At 36.4% G+C, this 24,868-nt stretch overlaps 1 protein-coding gene across 1 annotated transcript in view; it reads right to left on the reverse strand.

The window, feature by feature from the left end:
• Positions 1-769: 769 nt before the first annotated feature.
• The window catches only part of ATP13A5 (ATPase 13A5), a 115,659-nt gene continuing 91,560 nt past the window's right edge, over positions 770-24,868 (reverse strand). The window contains exons 26-30 of the mRNA XM_008071809.2: positions 19,019-19,193; positions 12,194-12,396; positions 5,420-5,508; positions 2,677-2,757; positions 770-1,267 (exon numbers count right to left, since the gene is read on the reverse strand). Coding sequence (XP_008070000.1) covers positions 1,007-1,267; positions 2,677-2,757; positions 5,420-5,508; positions 12,194-12,396; positions 19,019-19,193 — 809 coding nt within the window. The 3' untranslated portion in view covers positions 770-1,006. The remainder of the gene's footprint in view (positions 1,268-2,676; positions 2,758-5,419; positions 5,509-12,193; positions 12,397-19,018; positions 19,194-24,868) is intronic.

Genomic DNA, 24,868 nt, shown 5'->3' on the forward strand with positions numbered 1-24,868 from the left:
CAAAAAAAAAAAAAAAAAAGTACTAGTGTACAAAATATATTTGTAAAGGATGCACCCTTTCATGTGGTATCTAATGTGCATCTAATAACATGTTTTAGATAATAAAAGATGAAACAGAATTTAAGATTGTTTAGTAGCCTGAGAATTGTCATATAGCAAAGACAAAAACATTAGAAGTCCCTTCCCTAAGACTGTTTTTAAGATAAGCAATGTGGAATTCTGGCCACCTTTAGAGTTAGAACTTGAGGTTTCCATGTGTCAGTAATAAAGAATAAATAAAGGTGCCATGCTTTTTTAAGTGGAAAGCACCTTTTAATAGTTTATTTCATTAATGTTGTTGTCTGCTGTTAACCTTCCAACTCCAAAGCACTATACCTTGAGAGATGCCAAACTTTTGGGGCATTTGCTTAGATATTGACTGTGTCCATGCCAAGATCATATGGAGCTAACAACTCCATCGTTCTCCACTTCCACACAACTCTGGTATACTGTAGTTAGGGATGAGTTTTCTCAAGTAAATGCTAATTCTTGTTCCTCTAGTAAAGTTATACAAAAGAAACTCAAGGAGGAATTGTGACCTTGGAAAAAAGATATGTTCATAAATGTTCTTCACAAATGAATATAAGATTTAAGTAAACCTGTAATGATTAATATGTTGGTAAAACGTATAAAGACCAAACATTTCTTCAGCTTTTCTTTCTTCTGTTGATATTCATACTACATTATTTCACTATAGTACCATGAAAGTTGTGCATTTTAAGCAAAATAATGCTATGCCATGTGAATAAAGTTTATTAAAAATGATAATCCAGGAAATGCATTTCTTTTCACTTATGGTACAGGATGTAATCAAAATAAGCATATCTATGGTCCTTGCTGCAAGGTTGAATGCATTGAGAAATGCGATTGAATACAAATATGCAGGAAGACTATCATCACTTTGCCACAGTGTTTTAATTTGGGGGGGAGAAAAGGCAATACTGTGCAGCATGCACGACAATTCTGATTACAGCCTAGTCCAAAAATGCTGTTCTGTGGTTTGGCCTCCCAATTCGAGTTTTCTTTTTGGAATCTGTTCATGGCTTTCATAGCCTCTGTTGATGTAGAATTCATTTTTACCATTGCCTGAATAATCTGTCCTGTTTGTGGGAGGCCAGGTTGAGTCTTCTGCCAGCTTTTTTTGCCAGTTCCTATATTGACTTTTAGAGTAGAATCCAAATACTTTTTTGATCAACAGCCAGAGCTCTCGATTTTGAAGGATGGCATCCTGGAAAGTCAGGTGAGAATAACAATCAAATCGTCATGCACATGCACATCCCCCTGCAGCCAGACCCGCCCCCAGCTGCAGCCGGCTTCCCCAGGCCTTCTTCTGCAATGCGCTCATTGCTGCTGTGTCCTCAGTTACCTCTCCTTTTTCAAGTCCCCTAGTAATTTCCTTTAAGAAGTGAGAAGGTGCTTGTGTTCAAAATTTGCCAAAACCTTACAGCCTCTCATTTCCACAAATTTTCTAGTTAAATCCTGGCCAGTGATTTACTAAGAATTATTTTACTGTCAGACAGAAATGATAACAAGAAAAGTTAAAAAACAACAACAACATTAGTTCTGCTACTTGCCACCTGTTTTGAAGGTACCAAATAAAGCTTTGTTGAATGAATGGGTGAACTCTAGAAATTAAATGGTTGTTTTTTATTTGTTGAGTGTTTTTTCTTTGTCAGATGCCACACAATTTTCATACCTTTACAATAATAAAATTTATCAAATTTTGCATTCCTCTTTTGTTTATACTTGACTTTCTGTGATACACAATTTTTATGTAGCTATAGCCTTTAAGGTTTTTAGTTTATTGTGATAAGAATACAGCTACAGTATTTTTAATAATCATTTTAATGATTATCATTTTTTTAAATGCTGTATAGCTAAAGAACAAACTGTATCTCTACAACACTTATGTCTAATATTTTGCTACTATATCTAATGTTAAATACCTTCATACATGTAGTTGTTTTCTCTCCTTTGGGTTTTTTTTAATACAATCTCAAAAATGGAATCCTTGAGTTAGAGGATGAGAAATTTTACACATACTGTAATACAACGAGATATTTGTATACATATATAATTTTAACATGTGGTTGATCACTTTTCCCAAGGGATTCACATCACATGAATTTTTCTTTTTTAACTCTTCCTTTAAAAAGATAGCACCCAAGCCTTTTATTGAGTGGGTAAGGTCATTAAGTGACACTGAGTAGAAAAATACTATAGAGGAAAACCTTCAAGAGTAGGAATTGGCTAGAATGATCAATGGCTTCTCTTCTTCCTTAGGGAAAGTATTCTGAAGACACTAAAAGACCTCACTGAATTTTAGAGCTGGAAGGTCATGTGGTGTAGAGTCTACTGGATTAATGGGACTATTAGAAAAGAACAACACAATGCCTTTGTGTGAAACAAAATTAGAGTTAATTGATGTTTTGCTTTCTATGCAGACTTCAAAGAATTTTACATTGTTCTTCAAGGAATTTCCCCCCAAAGAACATGTAGCACTTTAAGAAATTCTTAATAATTATCATTTTGGGGGACTAAAATGGTTGTTCTAAAAATGAGTACCTTTGAGAATAAGACCTTTTATTTACTTATCTTTCCAGAAGAATATTAAGAGCCATACAGAAATTACTTTACCTCCACAAAAAAGGACACACAGAACTGGATGAGGGCTACCACCAAAATCAAGACCCTCCATGATGTTATGGTTGGGATGAGCTGTTGAAAAATAAATGCCACTGTAATTTTTTGGCATGCCTTACATTTTAAACATTCACACTAATTAATTTGTATATTTTGTAAACTCTGAGCTTGGAGAATGGGTGTTGCTTTGTTCCTTTAAGGATGAGCAAACTGAAGTACTCAAAGCCAATAAATAAATGAGAACAGACTGCCTCTTGGCCCGTGCTCCCTCTACTACCTCCATTAAAAAAATATGCTATGGATCACAAATGTGAAACAAGACACTTTGGAGCCTATGTGTCTCTCTTCATTTTTATCTTTTCAAAGAGAGAGAAGGCTGAGGTTAAATTGCTTACCAAATGATATTCTAATTATCTCAAAGCAAAATCTACTTGGAATTCATTCTTGAAGGAGGACAGAGAAATGCAAGTTTATTTTCATTGAGACTAGATGCAGATTTTCTGAACAAATGTTCCTAGCCCTAAGTCTAATGGCTTGATAAAAGTCAAACCCGCAAAACCCAACAGTTTTAAAAGATTGAAGAGTACAACTTGATCACTAAACGTACTTATTCAAGATGTGAGAACCTCAACTACCCATGGCTGCATTCACAGCAAAAGGCCAGTTACACAGCCCTTTTTCTGACCCCCTAGAGTAGAATATGGATGAATGACCATGTGTGGAACTGCACTTCCTTGACAACTAAAACCACAGACCCTCCATAGTACCAAAATGTTAACCATTAATCCTCATTCGCATCCTGATATGGGTTATTTCAAAGTAATACTCTGTCATCTTTTCCCCAGGTGGAGACAACCTTTATCAGGGATGTACAATACAGAATACCGGCTGGAAGGGTTGTTTGGAGAGGGTGGGTCAGATTCTAGCAGAGAATCTGGTGCTTTCTCTCACTACTACCACCAACCTGATCCAGGAGAACTCTTCTCCATCCCTTGTCCTGAAAGACACTTGATTTTGAATTATTTATGCAGTGGTCTTCCCCCCTTGCTTTGGAACTACTTGAAAGCAGTGATTGGATCTTACTAATCTTTGTAGCCCTAGTACCAATACAGTCCGGAGCACCATATTGTTTGGTAAATAGATGAATGGCTTGGGGGTTTCGTTTCCTAATTGTTTCTCTCTTCATAGCTTCTGTGCTCTCCCATATTCCTGCCACTGTCTAATTAATCTGTCTTGTGCATGCAGGTTTATTGCTGCACTATTCACAATAGCAAAAACCTGGAACCAACCATGCTGCTCATCAAATTGGACTGGATTTAAAAAAATACATGCTACATATACATGATGGAATATTACACAGTCATAAAGGACAAATTTATGAACTTCACAGCAACTTGACTGGATTTAAAGTCTATCATACTCAGTGATCCATCACAGAAACAAAGAACTGAATACCACCTGTTCTCACTTGTAAGTGAACCCTGAATTTTTATCATAATACTACAAGAAAGGGTTTGGCAATAGCAGGACACTGCCAGGGGTTGGGGGTGGCATCACTAAGGGTACCTGATCCTAAATCAGGCGAAGTGGGGACCAATGAGAGGCACAAACTTCACCCATCCGTAGACCACTTATGTACCTAATCTTGACTTGTAACTCACATACTTAAAATTTAAAAGAAGAACACCCTGCTCAAAAACCTCAAATATCTTCATTGATTCCCTGTTGCCTTTCACTAGCTGCCTCCATCCACTCATGTCTTCCTCTGTGCTTCATTCTTGGTTCTCAAACTACAAAGCACACAGCCTCAGTTTTAGCCAATCTTCTAGTGCTCTATGAAGCAAGCCTTGCTTTTGATTGTTATCCTGCCATCCTACTTTTTTTTTGCATTTCTAAGACAAAAGAAGCTTTTTCCACCCTATCTGCTTGTTTTTAGGCTGTTCTGTTTGGGAATATCCCTACCTCCTACCTAGCAAAAACTAGTCTGTCCTTTTGGACTCAAATCAAGTTGCATCTAGTCCATGAAGCCACCCACTATAGCCACAATCCACAAGGAGAGCTCCTTCTTCCTATGTTCTTCTCAGTTCTCTCTATCTTTACACTTTTCTTCAAGCATGGATGGCTTCAGGTGACCATGTCATCTTCTCACTTAAGCATGCTTCTTCTTTACAACAAAACTCTAGCCTGGAGAACAGGAGCAGTCCTTCTCTTTATTTCTCTCACAATACTGGGTCCAAGAATTGGTTCAATAACCTCTTCATGAACTTAATCTTAACCCAGAGCATCCTGAATCAAATGATATCCACTGATCTAAAACTCCATACAATAAATGTTGGACAGAACATGACTGTCTATAAGTCTACTTTTTCTTACTCCTCATAACTATATCATCAATGATCTCTATGATTTTAAAAGCTAAACCGGAATTAATTATAACATTAATGCATTAGTTTTATTGTATTGGTTTATCAGAAAAAAGTATCCAAACATAATACTTCAGGTGTGAAAAAAATATAAATGTACCCAATTGATAATTAATAATACTAATAATATAAAAACAATTAGAGGCTGGTATATGTGAGATCCAGATATGTTATTTGCTCCAGTATACAGAAATAGAACTCACAATACTTGGTGGGCAGAGAGAATATGGTAATAGCAGATTTGTGAATTTCAAAGCATATGTAGTCCATTGTACTTATGAGTCATGCTACATGTGCAAATGAATACTACTTACCTCCATTCCACTGTATATATCTTGAAAATCAGAAAACAGAATAAAAATTGTGAGGCCCAAGGCAGACAGCAGCAGAAATGAAAATATATCTGAAGAAACACCAAACATTATTTTTAGCTGTTGAAAGAATGTTTTGTGTAATTTGGCACACATTGCAGAATCAATTATCTCTGTTGGGCAAATATTGGATATATCTTCAGATGTTTTGATATATTCGCATATGTTTTAAAATATGTTCTAATGCTTATATGATAAAGGTGACATCTTGAAATTTTTCCTTGAAAGCCTAGATGTGGAAGGCTGTTAATCAAATGTATCCTAGTGGCCCCATAAAGGAGCTGCCCTAGTGCTTTATCACCATGTGGCTGGTGAGTTGTGCATGCATGGGATGAACAGTCAGTACTCTTGGCACAATCTTGTACATCTTTGTTGCCCAGAGAACAAAGTCTAAGCATCGTCAATGGACATTCAAGGCCTTCTACAATCTGCTCCCAATCCATCCTTTTAAAGTGATCTCTGACTACTCCTTATGTGCAATAGGAAAGGTAAAACACAAAACCTGCGGCTTTCACAGAGGTCCAGCACTTTCCAGCTTCTGCACTTTGTTCACAAAATACCCCGTGTAAATGAGATTCTTCCTGTCTTGGCTTATTCCAATTATTCTTAAGATGAAGAGCCCAGTTATAGCACTTTGTCTTCCAAGACTTCCTAATCCTCCCTTACAAAATCTTATTTTACATGGGAAATATCATATTCTGCTTAGCATGATCTTAATTTATCTGTGACCACTTGAAGGTGACTTTACATCTGGCTCTCTGGGACTGACTTGAAAAAGTAAGTGAGAAACTAGCATGTACATCTGTTGGGTTCTTTCTTTCCAATCTGCCCAAATTGTCTTAATTTTAGGAGTTAAACTTCCTGTGGTTCACTATACCAATATTGCTGTACTTTTCCCCAACCCCAACCATGCCTGTGTCTGTCAGAGCTTCCACAAAGTACTTTGTAGATGGTGCCTTGGAAATGTGTGTTGATAGGATTATCACCTTCAGGCCAAATCTGTAGCATTTGTCATCATATAAAACTTTTGTAATTCTCAAAAGTTATAAGCAAACAAACTAGGTTTTCTCTTATAACCTCTCCCTTTACCTCATTTTTTCAGTGTTGGTGGTCACTCCACTAACCCCGTCAACTCTACAAAGGTCTGTACCAACCAGAAATCTGAGGCAACTGCCTCTTTACAGCAACTCCTATTTTTGAAGGCACCAGAGTTCTGTTTCACCTTTGAGCACCTACACCCACTCTCAATATTCATCTATGCCTCACTCTATGTAAACAACTAAATGCCACACCCTCAGAAGAATAACCAGGCTATCTTAGTAAGGGTATGAGGCAGTGGGAATTGCATCTCCCAAAATAAAGCAATCTGAGAAGCTTGGTGCTAAGATCATCCCAGGACATGGCTGTGTGGAGTTTTCATGTAATTCATTGTTTCAGGGCTCCAGAGACCCAGAATCTGGGAAGAAGAGGATGACTCAAATGCCCATTCTGATTACAGCCTAGGCTTCACTAGCAACTGGGCTGAGGACCATGCACAACACTCATCCTCAGACCAATGCAGTCGTGGCCTATGCACAAGTGAGCAGTGTGGAAGCAAAATTAGAAGCCCTCTTCTTTAATTCTGCTTTGATTGAAAACTGTAATAAAGAATCAAAGTGAATGCTTGTCCTCTTTGGTCAGTTGCTATTGATGAGGAAACCGGAAAGCGTAGGGCTCAGTTGATGCAGGTGGTTTCAGACAGGGAAAAGGCTAATGATCATTCACAGTTGTTTCCATAAAAATTAAATCTGTACTGTTTCTATATCTTGTCATCATAAAGTTGAGCTTCTGTCAAAGGCTGTTAAAAAGAGCAATGATTTTTCTGTTGTATCAAAATGAAACTGCTTGTGTATTTTAATAGTAGTTCCAAGGACCTTTGACTTATAACCTCGAGAGTATATGATTTATTATAAGATTACATTTATTAGAATATTTGTTTATGAAGCATTTTGCATTTAAAATTATCAGTTATGTTTGGCATAGGGGGTCGAGTTTACCCACAAGTTTTAAGTCACTATAATGTAACTAATATACCTTAAATTCACTCCACTTACATAAAAGGCTTTTACAGCTGCTATTAAAATTCAAGTATTAGTCAAAAAATATATCCTTCTTGTAAAATAAATTTATAATTTTTAAAAAGGTATAAAAGATTAAGTTTAATACATAAAGTAGAATCTTAGATCAGGTGTGGGGGCTCATGCCTGTAATCCCAGTGCTTTGGAAAGCTGATGCAGGTGGTTGCTTGAGCCTTGGGTTTGAGACTGCAGTGAGTCATGCACTCCAACCTGGCTGACAGAGTGAGACCCTGTCTCAAAAAACAAAACAAAACAAAATGAAAAAAAACAAAACAAAACCCAAAACTTAAAGTAGGACCTTGATCTGTTGTAACAAAACTTGAAGGACATTTTCAAGCAATGTGTCAACACTTAGAAAAATGTAGGTAAAATTCAAAAAATGTATCTTTGTAGACATAAAATTCAGGAAGAAGGTTATAGAAAATATAAAATTAGAAGACTGATTTAGGATGCTTTCAAGACCTTTGACAAAACAGTTATATAAAAAATGTGAGGCAAGAACAGAATTTGAATATAATTGCTGAAATAGATTTAATATAGTAAGTGTACATTTCTGACTTAAGAGTAGAAACTAGATTTTATTTTCTAATATTTGTGACTTGTTTAGAAAATTAGGGTTTAGGGTTTATGTTATGTGGTGTATCAAACTGCGGTAATTTCTCCAACGCAGAAATTTTAGGAGATAGACTATCTGATCATGGCAATAAAACTAGAAATTATTAACTAAGTTTAAATAAGACAATCACTCCCAATGTACAAATAAAGAACAAACTTTAAAAAATCTATTTGATCAAAAAGGAAATCAAGCCTATATTTGTTAGCCATTGAGAAAAATACCATTAGGAGAATGAAAACAAAATCGTATCCCTCTTGAAAATTAAAAAGCACTATTCTAAAAATTATTGGGTCAAAACAAAATTAAGTCATAATTAGAGATATATGAAAAAGTAAAGAATGTAACCAAAACTATTATTATTGACCTTGAATGTCTAATTTCATTAGAATAAAAGAAATTACATGAATAATAAAGTCAGCTCAAACATTTAAAAAATGTCAAAGAAAGCAAGAAAAGGGAAAAAATTGAAAAAGCAAAAATTAACACATTATAAAATTTAAAAACATGTAGAATTATTAAATCTATGAGCTTGTTATTTAAAAACAACCAGTAAAAATAAATTGTTAGTAAAAGTAATAAAAAAAAAATACAGATGTAGAGGTAATTAGAATGAGAAGATAGTAAAAGAGTTATATACAACATGGTATTGTATACTTGGAATTTGCTGAGAGAGTACATTTTAAATTTTCTCACCACAAAAAAAGTGAGGTAATTAGCTTGATTTAGTCATTTCACAGTATATAATATATTTAAATATTGTGTTGTACACCATAAATACATGTATTTTTTATTTATTCTTTAAAATATTAAAATGAACAACCTTAAAAAATAAAATAGTAAGAGTTATAGAAGGTATTAATAAGAAAATACCACAAAACCCTACAATAAAACTTGATCTATCTGGCAGAAATATCTGTTATTTTAAAAATATTTTTAAAAGAGAATAACTTAAATCAACCCTTAAGCAATTATTTCAAAAGAAGCATTTTGATGTTACTAGTGGATTCTTGAAAATGATCAAGAAATAGACCATCCAAAACTATAAATTTTTTTTTCTCAGAGAAAAGACAAAGTCAATGAGTTTTAAAGTCTAATATCCAAATCTACCAAAACATTACCCAAAAAACTCGAGACCAATCTCACATGAAATATAGACATTTAAAAAAGATAAAATTCAATTTAGTAAAAGGATAATCCATCACAAATAAGTAGGATTTGTCAAAAATATGCAGATGATTTAAGGATGAGTTTATTAATATAGGTACATTTTAGCAATAGGTCAAAGGAGACAAAAGTATAATCATCTCAGTAGATGATTATGGCATTCAATGAAATATATCTCCCATTCTTGATTTTAAAAAATACTCTTGATTAACTGGAAACAGAAGGGTATTTCATTTACATAATGTAGTCTACCTTTGAAGAAATATCCAAAGATATATTAAGAAGTGAAAACTACTAAAAGTATTCTTATAACGGAACAGAACTATCTGTTGTAAACTTAACATCATCCTAGAAATTTTGGACTGTGTACTAAAACAGAAAATATGAGTAAACATTTTGGTTGTTAGTAAGAAGGGACATTATTATTTGCAGATAATAATGATTATCTTTCTAGAGCACTTGAGACTCAAGGATTACTAGCAAACTTCAAAAGAGGTCCTGGGTAGGAAATAAATGTAAATGACACTATATATTTCTCTTGCATTAGTGATAACCAGGTAGAAAACATAATGAGAAATTTATTCATAATATAAGCAAAAACATAAAATACATAGGATTCATTTCTTAAATAAGATGTAGCCTGGGCACAATGGCTCACACCTGTAATCCCTGCGCTTTGGGAGGCCAAGGTAGGAGAATTGCTTGTACTGAGGTGTTCAAAACCAGTCTAGGCAGCATAATGAGACCTGTCTCTACCCTCGAAAATAAAAAAAATTAGTCAGGTGTGGTGGTGCATGCTTGTAGTCCCAGCTACTTGGGAGGCTAAGGTGGGAGGATCATTTCAACCTAGGAGTTTGAGGGCTGCAGTGAACCATGATCATGCCACTGCACTCCATCCTGGGAGAGAATGAGACCCTGACTCAAAAAAACAAAAAAGGTAAAAAGGTAATCTGATGCTAATTAAATAAATGTGTAGGATTTGTAATGGAGAAAACTATAATATTTGCTAAAAGGCATCAAAGAAAGCGTGAATAAGTGGGGAGCATGACATATTTCTAAGTTACATAAACATGTAGATTCTTCCCAAAGTATCAAAATCCCAAAGGAGACTTTTAAAAAGCCTGACAATTTATTAAGTAAAACATATGATAAAACTGTAATTTTTGAAGTATAATGGTAAATCAATAATAGGCTGGCATGAGAATGTTTGTTAAACAGCATTAGATAATCAGAACACTCCTTAAAAAAAATGAAAAGGCATTGTTCTTACAAAAAAAATATAGTCTGGAAACAAATTAATAATATATATAAATATAATATTAAAATGTACAATATGTAATATAAATTATGTATATTAAAAACAAATATTTGTATAGACATAGGTATAATAAGTGACATTATATTCATGTAGGAAATAAATGAATATTAAATACTTAGTAATCAATAAAATCTGCTGGAAAAACTGATTGATCAGTTAGATAAACTTTTTTGATCTCTACCTCAAATTATATACCAAAATTAACATTATACATTAAAAGCTTCAAAAGAAATTTAAAAACTAAATGTGATAATTTTTCCTATTTAATAATCAGAAAAAAAAACCTTCCATGCTTAAAGACAATAGAAGAAATCACAAAGGAATAAACAGCTCATACAGATAAATGAGAAAAATAATGACAATCCAACAGAAAAAAATAAGTTAAAAAATGTAAACAGTCAATTCACAGAAGAAGAAATGACTAATGACATGAAAATATGTTCCTTCTCACTGGTGACCAAAGAAGTGCAAATTTAAACCAAATGAGATACCATTTTAAAAAGTCTTATCAGATCAGCAAAAATTGTATATTTTAGTATAGTATCCCACGTTCGATATACTATTATTAAGCAAACCCTCTCAAAAATAACTGACAAGAGTGACAATTGGTACAAACTTTCTAGATAACAACCTAAATTGTACATCCAAAGCCCTAACATTTTCACATGTTTTCAATAAATAATTGATTTTGGTATCCTAAGGAAATAAGAGGCTAGGTCAAAGTGATTTATGCATGTGTTTCACAGCATTATTTATAATACTGAAATCAGTTGCCTGATAGGGTGACCATATGTTCTAATTTGCCTTGGCATTCCCTGTTTAAGCCTAGCATGATTATTAATAGTGTCTCACTTCACTCTTAAAAGTATCCCAGTCTGGTCAATAGCGATGAGGTATATTTTCTGGTTCCTCTGTAGCTTTGAAGAGATAGAATGTATATAGGTATATATGTATGTATGTATATATTTGTTTTATCTCTACTTAATATACTGGGGAAGTAAAAAAGAGTTTTTGAGCACCTATTATAAGTGCTAGACCCTTTATATATATTGTGCTAGGCCTGTTATATAAAATGCCTCACTTAGTTCTTCCCAACAGACTGGAAAGTATGCAATACTTCCTCCAATTCTACAGATGAAGAAATAGGGACACAAAACAGCCAATTTGCCTAATGTTCTAAAGCTACTAAGGGGTCAATTTGTATTTGAATGGGATTAAAGCTTGTTGTAAAATATCTCAACATATGTTAATGTATTTAAAACAATTCTTGATGACTCACAAGAGGACAGGACTCATGTGACTGTTGAGCTAGGTCTGTACTTACCTGTAAATGAGCAGGTTTCTGCCCATGGCTCTGCCACCTATGACCATGACACTCAACAATCATTTTAGAGTAGTACAATTGTTTCCTCCTCAGTTCATCATTTCACCAGTGAGTTGCAGCTTTAAGGTGAGTGAGTGGGAAAATATTCAGAAAGAAGAACTAAATTTACTATACTTACAGTTTGTATAGATAGGTTTTCGAAATGGCTTTCCCTTTGAAAAGACAAATGCTAATGTGATGTAGTTGATGGTGGTAAGGGGCCACAATGTGGTACTCTCAAAACTTAAAATGGAACCAGGAATCAGAGTTGCATTTCCAGTCCAGTTTCTTTCCAAACTCATATTGGTTGAGAAGTGATTTTGATTGGCCAGAAAACACTCACTACAAGAGAATTACATGTGTTTATTGGGACTTTTTATTCTATTTGTATCCATTAAGTGAAAAAAAAAATAGTTTCATCACTACCATGACACTTTAGCTTTGAAATTATTCCAACTAGCAACTACCAGAACATATTTTATTCACATTGTGCAATGATAAAGCAGAAGTAAAATTTGTAAGAATTCAGGCTTACTCTTTGTCCAGCACTCCACTCAGAACAAGTGATCTGTCTTGAAAGGGCTTGGATGATGATATTCTATGGAGTTCTTTTCAATTCAAAGAGTAAGTTTACCATGTCAATTGAGTATAGGTGTGGGTGTGGGTGTGTGTGTGTGTGTGTGTGTGTGTGTGTGTGTGTGTGTGTGTGTGTGTGTTTTCTCTTTTGTGGACTAATGCAACTAATTCTAACTTTGGGTCCTGAGTTTGAATCTCCCATTCCAATATACTCCTCTAAAGTCTCTCCCAGAAGATCTGAACATGACATTCCCTGCTTGTAAGGTGTCTGTGACTCTGTTTTGCTAATAAATTAAACTCAAACTTCTCTGACTGGCCTATAAGATCTTCACATTCCGATCTCAATCTACCCTTCCAGTAGATTTCTGCAAGAATCCTTATATTCCAAACATATAGGGTTATTCTCTGTTCCCCAATTATAATTTCACTCCTCTTGGATTGGACATGTTATTGCCTTTAACTGAGATAATATTAATCCTTCAAATATCACTGCATTTGACATGTCTTTACTTTCAATGGCAAGTGAAACTAGTGCCCCATTCTTCCCTGTACTGATATATTCAGCTCATTGTTTTGCAATTTTTTTGTTTACATATTTTTATTTTACACCTCTGGTATATCAGTTCCTTAATTATAGAATTTTTTAAAAGTTCAAATACAATAAATTTTTGGCACCTAGCACAGTGGGGTCACGTAGTATTAACTCAGAAGAAGATTTGTTTAAAATATTTGTTAAAATATTTCCCAGTTTTGACTAATCTATTTGTAAATCCCCTCCCCCAATTGCCCTTTGTTAGTGGAACCTGCAAGTTGACCAAATCTAGTGGAGCCTACAAATTAGTTCCACTTGCTTTCTTGTCCAGTTTGAAACTTTTAAACTACTATTATAACTGTTTATAAATAAGATTTATTTTCCAACTGTGAATTCAAATGCAAAACTTAATACTTATTTATTTTCCCGGACTCCCTGAGGTCTAGAAATGTGCTTTTCCCATACAGACACATTTCCTTTTATCATGTTTCACTTCACTACATTTTGTAGATACTGTGTTTTTTCTCCTTCTTTTTTTTTTTAAAACATATTGAAGGTTTGTGGCAACCCTGCATAAAGCAAGGTTATGAGCACCATTTTTCCAACAGTATGGGTCTCTGTGTCACATTTCGGTAACATTTGCAATATTTCAAAGATCAAACATTTCAAATATTCAAAGATCAGTGGTCTTTGATGTAACTATTGTAATTTGTTCCATGCACCCACATAAGGTAACACCAAATAGCTGTCCTCCATCTCTCTCCCTCTCCTCAAGCTTTCTACTCCCTAAGACACAACAATATTGAAATTAGGCTGATCAATAACTCTACAATAGCATGTAAGGGTTCAACTGAAAGGAAGAGTCTCACTTGTCTTACTATAAACCAAAAACTAGAAATGATTAAGCTTAGCAAGGAAGAAATATTTAAAGCCAAGAAAGCCTGAAAACCAGACCTCTTGCATGAGTTAGCCAAGCTGTGAATGCAAAGGAAAAGTTCTTGAAGGAAATTAAAATTGCTATTCCAGGGAACACATAAAAAAGAAAGTGAAATAGCTTTATTGTTGATATGGAGAAAGTTTGAGTGGTCTGGATAGAAGATCAAATGAGCCACAACATTCTCTTAAGCCAAAGCCTAATACAGAGCAAGACCCTAACTCTCTTTAATTCTATGAGGGTTGAGAGAGATGAGGAAGCTGCAGAAGAGAAATTTGAAAATAGCAAATGCTGGCTTATGAGGTTGAAGGAAAGAAGCCTGTCCCATAATATAAAAATACAAGGTAAAGCAGCAAGTGCTGACATAGAAGCTGCAGCAAATTATCTAGAAGATCTAACTAAGATAATTGATGAAGGTGGCTACAATAAACAACAGATTTTCAGTGTGAATTAAACAGCTTTCTGTTTGAAGAAGATGCTAGGACTTTCAAAGCTGGAGAGGAGAAGTCAGTGCTTGGTTTCAATGCTTCACAGGACAGGTTGACTCTCTTGTTAGGGGCTAAAACAGCTGACAATTTTCAGTTGAATTCATTGTTCATTTACCATTCTGAAAATCCTAGGACCCTTAAAAATTATGCTAAATCTATTCTGCCTGTACTCTATAAATGGAACATAGCCTGGATGACAACATATCTGTTTATAGCATGGGCTACTGAATATTTTGAGCCCACTATTGAGAACTACTGCTCAGAAAAAAAGATTCATTTCAAAATGTTAGTGCTCAATAGCCACACACAAAAATGAAATCCCTTGGCATCTTCATAATCAGATAATTGAAAGGCCTTTACAATGAGAACTATAAAACACTCCTCAAAGAAATCCAAGAAGACACAAACCGATGGAAAAATATTCCATGCTCATGGATAGGAAGAATCAACATTGTTAGGATGTCCATCCTACAAAAGGCAATCTACAAACTCAACGCAATAGGCATTAAATTACCAACATCACTCTTCTCAGACCTGGAAATGACAATGCAGAAATTCATATGGAAACATAAATGACCACGAATAGCCAAAATGATTCTCAGCAAAAGACACAAAGTAGGCGGTATCACACTTCCAAACTTCAAACTTTATTATAAGGCTACAGTAATCAAAACAGTCTGGTAATGGTACAAGAACAGGCATATAGACTAATGGAACAGGATAGAGATTCTGGAAGCAAAGCCTCAATTTCTCAATCAACTTATCTTTACAAAGTCTCCAACAACAGCCACTGGGGAGAGGAGAACCTATTTGGTAAACTGTACTAGGAAAACTGTCTGATCACATGCAGAAGATTGAAACAGGACCCCTAACTATAATTACACACAAAAAGTAACTCTAAATGGATCAAAGACTTAAACGTAAAACCTCAAACTACATGAATCTTAGAAAATACAGGAGACACCCTTAAGGAAATGGCAGCCAATTCCTGATCAAAACCCTAAGAAACCATCAAGAGAGCAGGGAGACAGCCCACTGAATGGGAAAAAATATTTGCCAACTGTATATCTGACAAAGCCCTAACATCTAGGATCCACAAGGAACTCAAATGCAACAAAAGGAAAAAAAAAAAAAACCCAAACAGCCCCATTAAAAAGTGGGCAAAAGACATGAATAGACATTTCTCAAAAGAAGAGATATGGGTAGCCAACAGACACATGAAAAAGTGCTCAGCCTCACTTATCATGAGAAAAATGCAAATCAAAACCACGCTGAGATACCACCTTACCCCAGTAAGAATGGCCATCATTAATAAAACAAACAACAACAGATGCTGGTGAGGATGTGGAGAAATAGTAATGCTTCTATACTGCTGGTGGGAATGCAAACTAGTGCAACCTCTTTGGAACAGTGTGGTAATTTCTAAAAGAACTAAAAATTGACCTTTCATATGACTCAGCAATTCCCCTATTGGGAATATACCCAGAGAGACTCAAATCATTCTACAAAAAAGATACCTGCACACACATGTTTGTTGCAACTCTATTCACAATATCAAAAACATGGAACCAACCATGCTGCCCATCGAAGCTGGATTGGATTTTTAAAATGTGGTACATATACGCAATGGAATATTATGCAGTCATAAAGAAAGACAAACATGGACTTCGCAGCAACTTGGATGGATTTAGTCTATCACAGTCAGTGATCTATTACAGAAACAAAGAACAGAGTACCTTAAGTGGACCTTGAACAATTATTATAATACTATAAGAAAGGGATTGGCAGTAGTGGGAAACTACCAGGGGAGGGGGGATGAGATTGGCACTTGAGGAAAACTGCCAGGGGAGGGAGGGGCACACCTCATCAACAAGGGTGACTGCATAATGAACATTTGTATACTTATTCCTGAATTGCACTCCACATCTCTAAAAGAAAAAAAGAGGAAAAAAGAAAAAGAAAAAACTAAACTGTTAGTTCTCACTGATGATGCATTTGCTCATCCGAGAATTCTGATGAAGATATACAATGGGACTAATGTTGTTTTCATGCCTGCGAACACAACATCCATTCTGCAACCCATAGATCAAGGAGCAATTTGACTTTCAAGTATAATTATTTAAGAAATACATATTATAAGGCTGCCATAGATAGTGATTCTCTGATAGATCTGGGAAAAGCTAGTTGAAAATCTTCTACAAGGGACTCACTATTCTGGATGCCATGAAGAATCTTTGTGATTCATGGGAAGAGATCACAAAATCAACATTAACAGGAGTTTGGGAGGAATTTATTTCAACCCTCTTAAATGACTGAGAGGTTCAGAACTTCAGTGGAGAAAGTAACTGTAGATGCAGTAGAAATAACAAGAGAACCAGAATTAGAAGTGGAACCTGAAGATGTGACTGAATTGCTGCAATCTCACGATCAAACTTGAACAGATGAGTTGTTTTTTCTGTATGAGCAAAGAAAGTGGTTTCTTAAGATGGAATCTACTCCTGATAGAGATGCTTTGAACATTGTTGAAATGGCAACAAAGAATTTAGAATATTACATAAACATAGTTGATAAAGCAGTGGCAGGGTTAGAGAAGGTTTAACTTCAATTTCTTTTTATTCTCTTAATTTTTTTATTTTTAAAATGTGGGGTACAATTCAGGGTTAGGTATACAAATGTTCATTATGCAGGTGCCCTTGTTGATGAGGTGTGCCCACCACCACCACCACTGCCCTCCCCCCCACCCCGGCAGATTCCCATTACTATCAATCCCACTAACTTCAATTTCAAAAGTTCTACTATATGTAAAATGTTATTAAACAGCCTTGCTTGCCACAGAGAAAACTTTTATGAATGGAAGAGACAATCAATGTGGCAAAATTTATGGTTGTTTTATTTTAAGAAATTGCCACGTCAGCCAATCTTCAGTAACCACAACCCGGATCAGTCAGCTACCATCAACATCAAGGCAACAAAAAAGATTATGACTCACTGAAGTCTCAAATAATTACTAGCATATTTTTAGCTATAAAGTGTTACTAATTAAGATATATACATTGTTTTTCAAACATAATGCTATAGCACATTTAATAGACTAGAGTATAATGCAAACATAACTGTTATATGCATTGAAAAAACAAAAAATGTGTGTGGCTCACTTTATTGCAATATTCACATTATTTTGGTGGCCTGGAACCAAACTCACAATATCTCTGAGATGTACTTATAATATATGCTCAGTTAATATTTGCTAATTAAATTAATGAAAAGCATTAATTTAAAGCATTCTCACACAAAGAGGAACAAAAAGACTAGATGGCCTGAATTACAACATTTAAAACCAGCGTATCAAATCCAATATACTTACATTGCAAATAAGAAAGTTGAGGGTTAGTCAGTGAGAGAGGCAGGACTTCCCAGAATTTCTGATTTCCTATTCATCCCAATTTTGACTACACCATATTGTTTCCTAGGTTCAGTCAAAATTTGAGTTCACTGACTACATGCACTCCAATTTTGGAAAAATCTGCTTTTGAAACTAAATGGGATTCTATATTCCAAGTAATACTTGAATTGTTGAATTTCGGATCTAAATATCTTGGATATCATTTGGTAGTTTTCAATCTATATCTCACTGGTTTCTGTTGCTCTAATGCCTTCATAATCACAGTGGAGTGAGAGGCAGTTTGCACACACTCTATTTCAAACAGAGCAGCTCCTTCTCTGACTTTTATCTGCAGGGGGACTTTGTTAGAAAAAAATATAGCTTGTGCCATAGTTCACCTTAAAAAAAAATTAAAGTTTAGGAATGTAAAGAGAAATTCTGAATCTGGTGTTCCAATTCGATCAGAACAATGATATCATCAATTAACATTCAGGTTTAACATTCTTTGAAAAAAATGTAATAATTTAAACAAATCTCACTTGTATGCCTACAGCAGGGGCCAGCAAACTGCAGCACACAGGCAAATTCCAACTCACCACTTGCTTTTGTAAATAAAGTTTTATTAGAACACAGCCACACCCATTTGTTTATATTTTGTCTATGACTGCTCTTGTGCTACAATAGCAGAGTTGGCTACCTAGCCCACAAAGCCTATTTACTATTTGGCACACTACAGGAAATGTTTACTAACGCTTAGTCTGTAGGGTACACAAACTACCAGAGAAAGAATACATTTATTCAGCCAACTAGCTGTTAGATCTACACACTAACAATCAATATGACAGATCTCTTCTCACCCACTCCACATGGCTCACCCCACCAGTCCACCTGTGAACTATCATTTGTGTTTTGTCCTATCATTTGTGTTTTGCAGGTGAGGATACAATTTTGTTAATTAAAGTGCTAGGATATATGTTCAAATCAAGTGGGACAATGTCACTGAATAGTCACTATATCATCTTCAGAAAGGAAAACTAAGAAAATGAACTTACCTGTATTTGTAGACCTCACAATACCAGGGCTGCTGCTTCACATAGAGGAATGCACAGATTTGTACAACGTAAGAGAAACAAGAATTCAAAAAAACCGAGAGCAGCAAAGGGGGAGAAAGCAGCTGTCCTGCTGGTCGATATGGAGCCAGCTTTGGGTAGGCATGAGTTGAACTCACTGGAAGACAAATGAATTTTTTGTCTGTTACCATTTCATCATTGAAAATTAAAGATTGAGATGCATATTATCTCAAATCTTGCGTTGGGATTCAGATTCAGCAAATATGAATTGAAGATTTACACCTAGGTTAGCACAATGCCTGGTTTCACATCCAATTCTACTAGACTTTGTCTCTTCCATGGTTTTTTTTCACCTTCAGAAATGAAAAATAATGGGTTAAAAAGTTCTGTAATTAGTATATTTACTGTATCACATGCTTCAAATGTTTTCTCCAGGAATGATGTGTAAAAGGGGAAGATGGCCTTCCATATGAGATAAGCAGTGCTAGTATTATCTCTCAGGATGGGAAAGTGGAGGGTTAGAATGAGAAGAATAAGGAAGCATATAGCTAAACTATGAAGATATGCTGGGTACTTTTTTTTAAAGCACTTGATGTTCATTCGACTAACATTCTCTAGAGCACTTCTATGTGCCAGGCAACACTGGTGTTGGTAGCATAGTGGTCAGCATAGCTACCTTCCAATGGGCCAGGCACTGTGATAGACTCTAGAGATGTGTTAAGTTTCTTCCTGGATATGCATGTGAATGGAGGACTAACAGTGCACAATACATTTAGTTAGAAAAAAATAACTCAATATTGATTTAAAAAAAAAAGAAAAAGAAAAAAGAACTCATTAAAGAAATCTGTTTCTAGTTGAGAGTGTTAAAATATATTGTAGTTTTGATCCTAGGATCTTTTAAAATTATTTAAAGGGTCCCTGGCAATGGGCAGAAATTAAAAAGGACAACTATTAAAAAGAAGATGACTGCAACTTAGAAGCTACATTTTCTAACAAGATAGTGAAAATAAAATGTACTTTATCTCTCAGGGCAGAGGAGGAAGGAAGCACAGGGAGATCAGGAGTTAGAAACATCACATTTACAGATTTACATCGTAGTCATGTTTCAGATTCTGTCCTCATATCTGCAATCTTTTCACTTCTCACAACTTATCACTAGTTTTTTAGATGTAAGGAAGATAGTAGTGTATGCTGAAGTTTGTGTCTACGTGTATACAGTCAGGGTGGTGGGGAAGGGGAGTCCAATTTGGGATAATAAAACACTAAAGTAAACTGGGCTCGGTGGCTCAGCCTGTAATCCCGTGCCTTTGGGAGGCTGAGGTGAGTGGATTGCCTGAGCCCGCGGGTTCGAGACCCGCCTGGACAGCAAGACCTCATTTCTACAGTAAATCAAAAAATCAGCTGGGTGTGGTAGCGCATGCCTATAATTCCGGCTACTTGGAAGGCTGAGGCGGAAGGATCGTCGGAGCCCAGCAGGTCGAGGCTGCGGTGGCTGGGAGTGGCCACTGCACTCCAGTCTGGGTGACAGAGTGAGACTCCAACTCAAAAAACAAACAAACAACAAAAAAAAACCCACTAAAGTAAGTCGCTCATTTGTTCAATGTGCCTTCTGGGATAGTCATGTAAACTCTCTGGTTTTTCCTTTTCTTATTTACAAAATGAATGTGTTGAAATGTCTAAGTGATATCCAAAGACCCTTTCAACTATTTATTCTGAAGCTCTATGACTAAGGCCTTACCTATACCAATTTAATCAATGCTTTCCTGGCAGGGAGCTGGGATAGAGACTGTGGGGTATGATGCAGATATGAGAAAAACATCTCATTTGCCCTCAGACAGTTTGAAATCCATTGAAAGACACAGACTCTGTAATAAAGAATTTGTCTGGCCTTTATCCCTAGTTCCTGGGATATATCCTCTAAACCTCTGAAATTTACTGAGTGATAGGAATATCTTTCTCTCCCATAGTAGGCCTTGATCACTTATGCTAACAAAGTAACTAATGGTGAGTCTGAGGAGTTTGTGTTAACAAGATGACTCAGGAAGTTGGGGCTGGCTGTGCAGAAAGACAACTGTGTGGCTGTGCAGAAAGACAACTGTGTGATTAGATGGTTGGGGCTTTGAGCCACATCATGCAGCCTGGCCTCCTAATAGGAGAAGAAAGCTAAGGATCAAGTTCAGCCTCACGGCCAATGATTAAGTCAATCATGTCTATATGATGAAACCCTAATAAAAACTCAAGACACTGAAGTTCATTTGAGCTTCCCTGAATATCTGAATATTGTCACTTATCCATGTACCAAGAAAGTGAGGTATCCTGACTCCATGGGCAAAGGACAGTGGAAGTATCTTATTTGGGACCCCTCACAAACCTTGCCCTATTTTTCTCCCTTTGGCTGGTTCTGATTTTTTTTTACTGCTATAATAATGCTGAAATAATTAGTATAGCACTTTCCTGAGTTCTGTGAGTTGTTGTAGTAAATTATTGAACCATAGGGGGTAATAGAAACTCCCAAATTTTAACCAACTAATAGGTGTGTGGGTGGTATAGGGACTCCAAAATTTATGGCTGTCATCTGAAATGAGAGTATTCTTATGGCGGCTGTACCCTTAACCTTACAAAATTTGGCCTAACTCTGAGCAGTTGGTGTCAGAAGTCATTGCTTAGATACACAAAGAAGGAACACACAATGTAGACTGTGGTCAGCGCTAAAGAAAACTGCAAAGAGATTGTGTTTTAAGGTCACAGAAGGCAGAGGCTTCAGTGCTTGGAGATCTCTCTGTGCTTCAGTATCCAGAGTAGAATGTAGCCATGGAGTTCATAAAAAGGCTGTGGGTAGTGAAGAGGTATAATCACATCTCTGTTCATCTGGTTTCTACTTCATTGGTCTTCTCTTTCTCTCATGCTCACTGTAGTTTCTGGCCTTTCTTTCACACAGCAACTGTGGTATTTTGAATTGGCCGCATACTGGTGGCATGCACTCACACGCCCCTTAATTTGGGGCTACAGTTTGGCAAAATCATTTGGCAACACAGTGTACTGTAGACTATCTGCTGTTTACCCACATGATCGCTGGGCTGACTGGGAGCTGCAGCTTGCTGCCCACAGCCCAGCATCCTGAGAGGGTATCATACCAAATGCACATCACTTTTGCACCATTATGAAGTTGAAAATAATAAATCAGGGGCATCTGTAATTTTACATCGATCATTCAATTGTCAATGACTCCTAAGGACGGCAGATGAAATGTCCATAGTTCTCAGACAGGCAGTCAAGATTCTCTGTGATATGGTCCAAATCATCTTCTCAAATTTTATCTCCTGCTGTTTCTTTTCACATACCTTATAGTATGGCCAAATTAAAAACTCATACCCCATATTTTTCAGCTTTTTCTTGCTCATGCTGCTTCTTTCTAGTTGAAATGTCCTTCTTTTAGCAAAAGATATTTGAAATCTAGCCAACCTTTCTATTTTTATGTGAATGCTGCTTTCTTAATGCAGCCATTCCTGGTATTTTTCTTTTTTTCTCTATCTTCTCCCTACCTTCAGATTCTATTTAAAAAACTTATCCTTTCTCTGAACTCCCAAAGCATCTGCTGTTCTCTGCCACTCACTCAACTTGCATCTTATTTGTTCATGTATGTGAATCCCCACTAAACTCTGAACTTGAACAATCAGCCTTCTCTTGTCCCAGTACCTATGTTAGCTAACAGACAGCAAGAGATGAACACTTGTGTATGAGAATGTTGAATGGGGCTTTTCCTGTTATCTGGAGAATTCTTCTGAGCCTCGTATTCAAGGATAATGAATGACAAGTATCAATTTATTGTAAAGAAAATGATTGCCATGTCTCCATAATAACCTAGCAAGAAAAATCATATTGAGTATTCAACTATAAATGTGTCTCCCCCCCATTACCTGTGTACCTACGTATAAGAGAGAACTACAGAGATTATCAAGAGATTCTTTTAGGGTACCTGCACAATAAATATTTGTATACCTAACCCTTAACTGTACCCCACAATTTTAAAATAAAAAGTATATATTTTTTTAAAAAAAGATTCTTTAGAATAAATTGTTAGGCAGCATTGCCACAACCCAATGAGGGGAAGTCGTAAGAACCCCTCCAAGAGAGACTCAAAGTAGTTTAAAGAGAGAATATTGGCCTTGCTCACTCCTCTTCCATTGTAATAGCAAAGGGAACAACCAGGAGAGCAAGCTACTCCTCTAATATATGGTTGGTCAAGTAGAAGTCATGGAAATGAGCCAGGTGAGGGCTATTCTGGAAGAAATCTGTCCAGTGGGGCAGCCTGCTGGGACTAGAGGATCCAGCAGTAGAAAAGGTTTTTGAGGCTGGGCTCAGTGGCTCATGTCTGTAATTCCAGCATGTTGGGAGGCCAAGCGGGAAGATTGCTTGAGCTCAGCCTAGACAACATAGCAAAACCTCATCTTTACAAAAAAAAAAAAAATTAGCCAGGTGTGGTAGTACGTGCCTGTAGTCCCAGCTTCTTGGGAGGCTGAGATGGAAGGATTGCCTGCGCCCAGGAAGTTGAGGTTGCAGTGAGCTGTGATGGTGCCACTGCACTCCAGCCTGGGTGACAGAGAGAGAGAGAGGCCCAGCTCAGAAAGAAAGAGTGAGAGAGAAAGATGGAGGGAGGGAGGAGATGGAAAGAAAGAAAAGAAAGAAGGAAAGAAGAGAAAAGAGCTTTGTGGTATGTGCTACTGGGAGACAGTTGCAGAAAGGAACCTTGAAGGTCAGAGGGAGAAAGCACCACATGTCATGACAGTCTAGTCCAGATCAATTCATAGAGAATCTTTGAAGAATTCACCAGTGAATCCCATGCAAATTGCCTGAATGTGGTTGCCATGTTTGAGGGCATTTGATAGGGGCTAACGGCAACTCCCCATTGAAGTAAAAACCTTTTGCTCCCGTTGCTTTTATTCCCTGAAGCAGAGGTGGAGAGTAGGCCACACAAGGGCCGTGAAGAAGAGATCATGGTCTTCTCATGCATACTTGGTCCATAGATTAAGCTTGATCTAGGAGAAGTAAAACTTTGAATTTAATGGAAATTTCAAAAGTTAATTTACAATACCCAGACTTTTCATATACAAAGATAAGATCATTTTAATACTTGGCATTGACCAGGAAATAATCTGCTTATGGGGTGACTGAGCTTGTAGGGATGGGAAAACAACAGGGTGTTTGAAGGTAGAGAGTAAACAACAAGCAAACGAAAATAACTGTTGCCTCTACTCTCTCTTCCACCAGTCCTCAATGAGTTTAGCCCATTTACTGAACCAATTACAGTCTGTGGAATAATAATTGGATAAAGTGCTGTCATTCTGACAGAACACTGTGTTTCTGTCTATCACCCTTCTGAGACTTTATTCTCTGAACAGTAATAATGGTCCTTCCCTAGTTATTCCAACACTCCCACTGAGCCCCCTCTGAGAGGCCAGGATGAGTTTCACAGTGCGACCAACCAGCAAGAGGCTCAGCAGGCTATCGCTGTGGAAAAGAGTTAAGTAGCCTAACACTAAAGGAATCAAGTCCATAACTAATATCATAGAATTAAGTGTGCAAAAGCTCAGAATAACTCACTCAAGGTCATGTAGCAATTCTGTGGCAAGACTAGGACTACCACCCATGTTTTTAATTTTTTTTTTTTTTTTAATTGGAGTCTCACTCCATCGTCCAGGCTGGAGTGCATTGGCACACTCACGGTCACCCCAGCATCGACCTGCTGGGCTCCAGCGATCTTTCGGCCTCAGCCTTCCAAGTAGCCGGAACTACAGGTGTGCGCTACCACGCCCAGCTGATTTTTGATTTATT

The sequence above is a fragment of the Carlito syrichta genome, unplaced genomic scaffold (genome assembly GCF_000164805.1).
Source record: "Carlito syrichta isolate Samal-C Ts95f unplaced genomic scaffold, Tarsius_syrichta-2.0.1 Scaffold314728, whole genome shotgun sequence".
NCBI classification, from domain to species: Eukaryota; Metazoa; Chordata; class Mammalia; order Primates; family Tarsiidae; genus Carlito; species Carlito syrichta.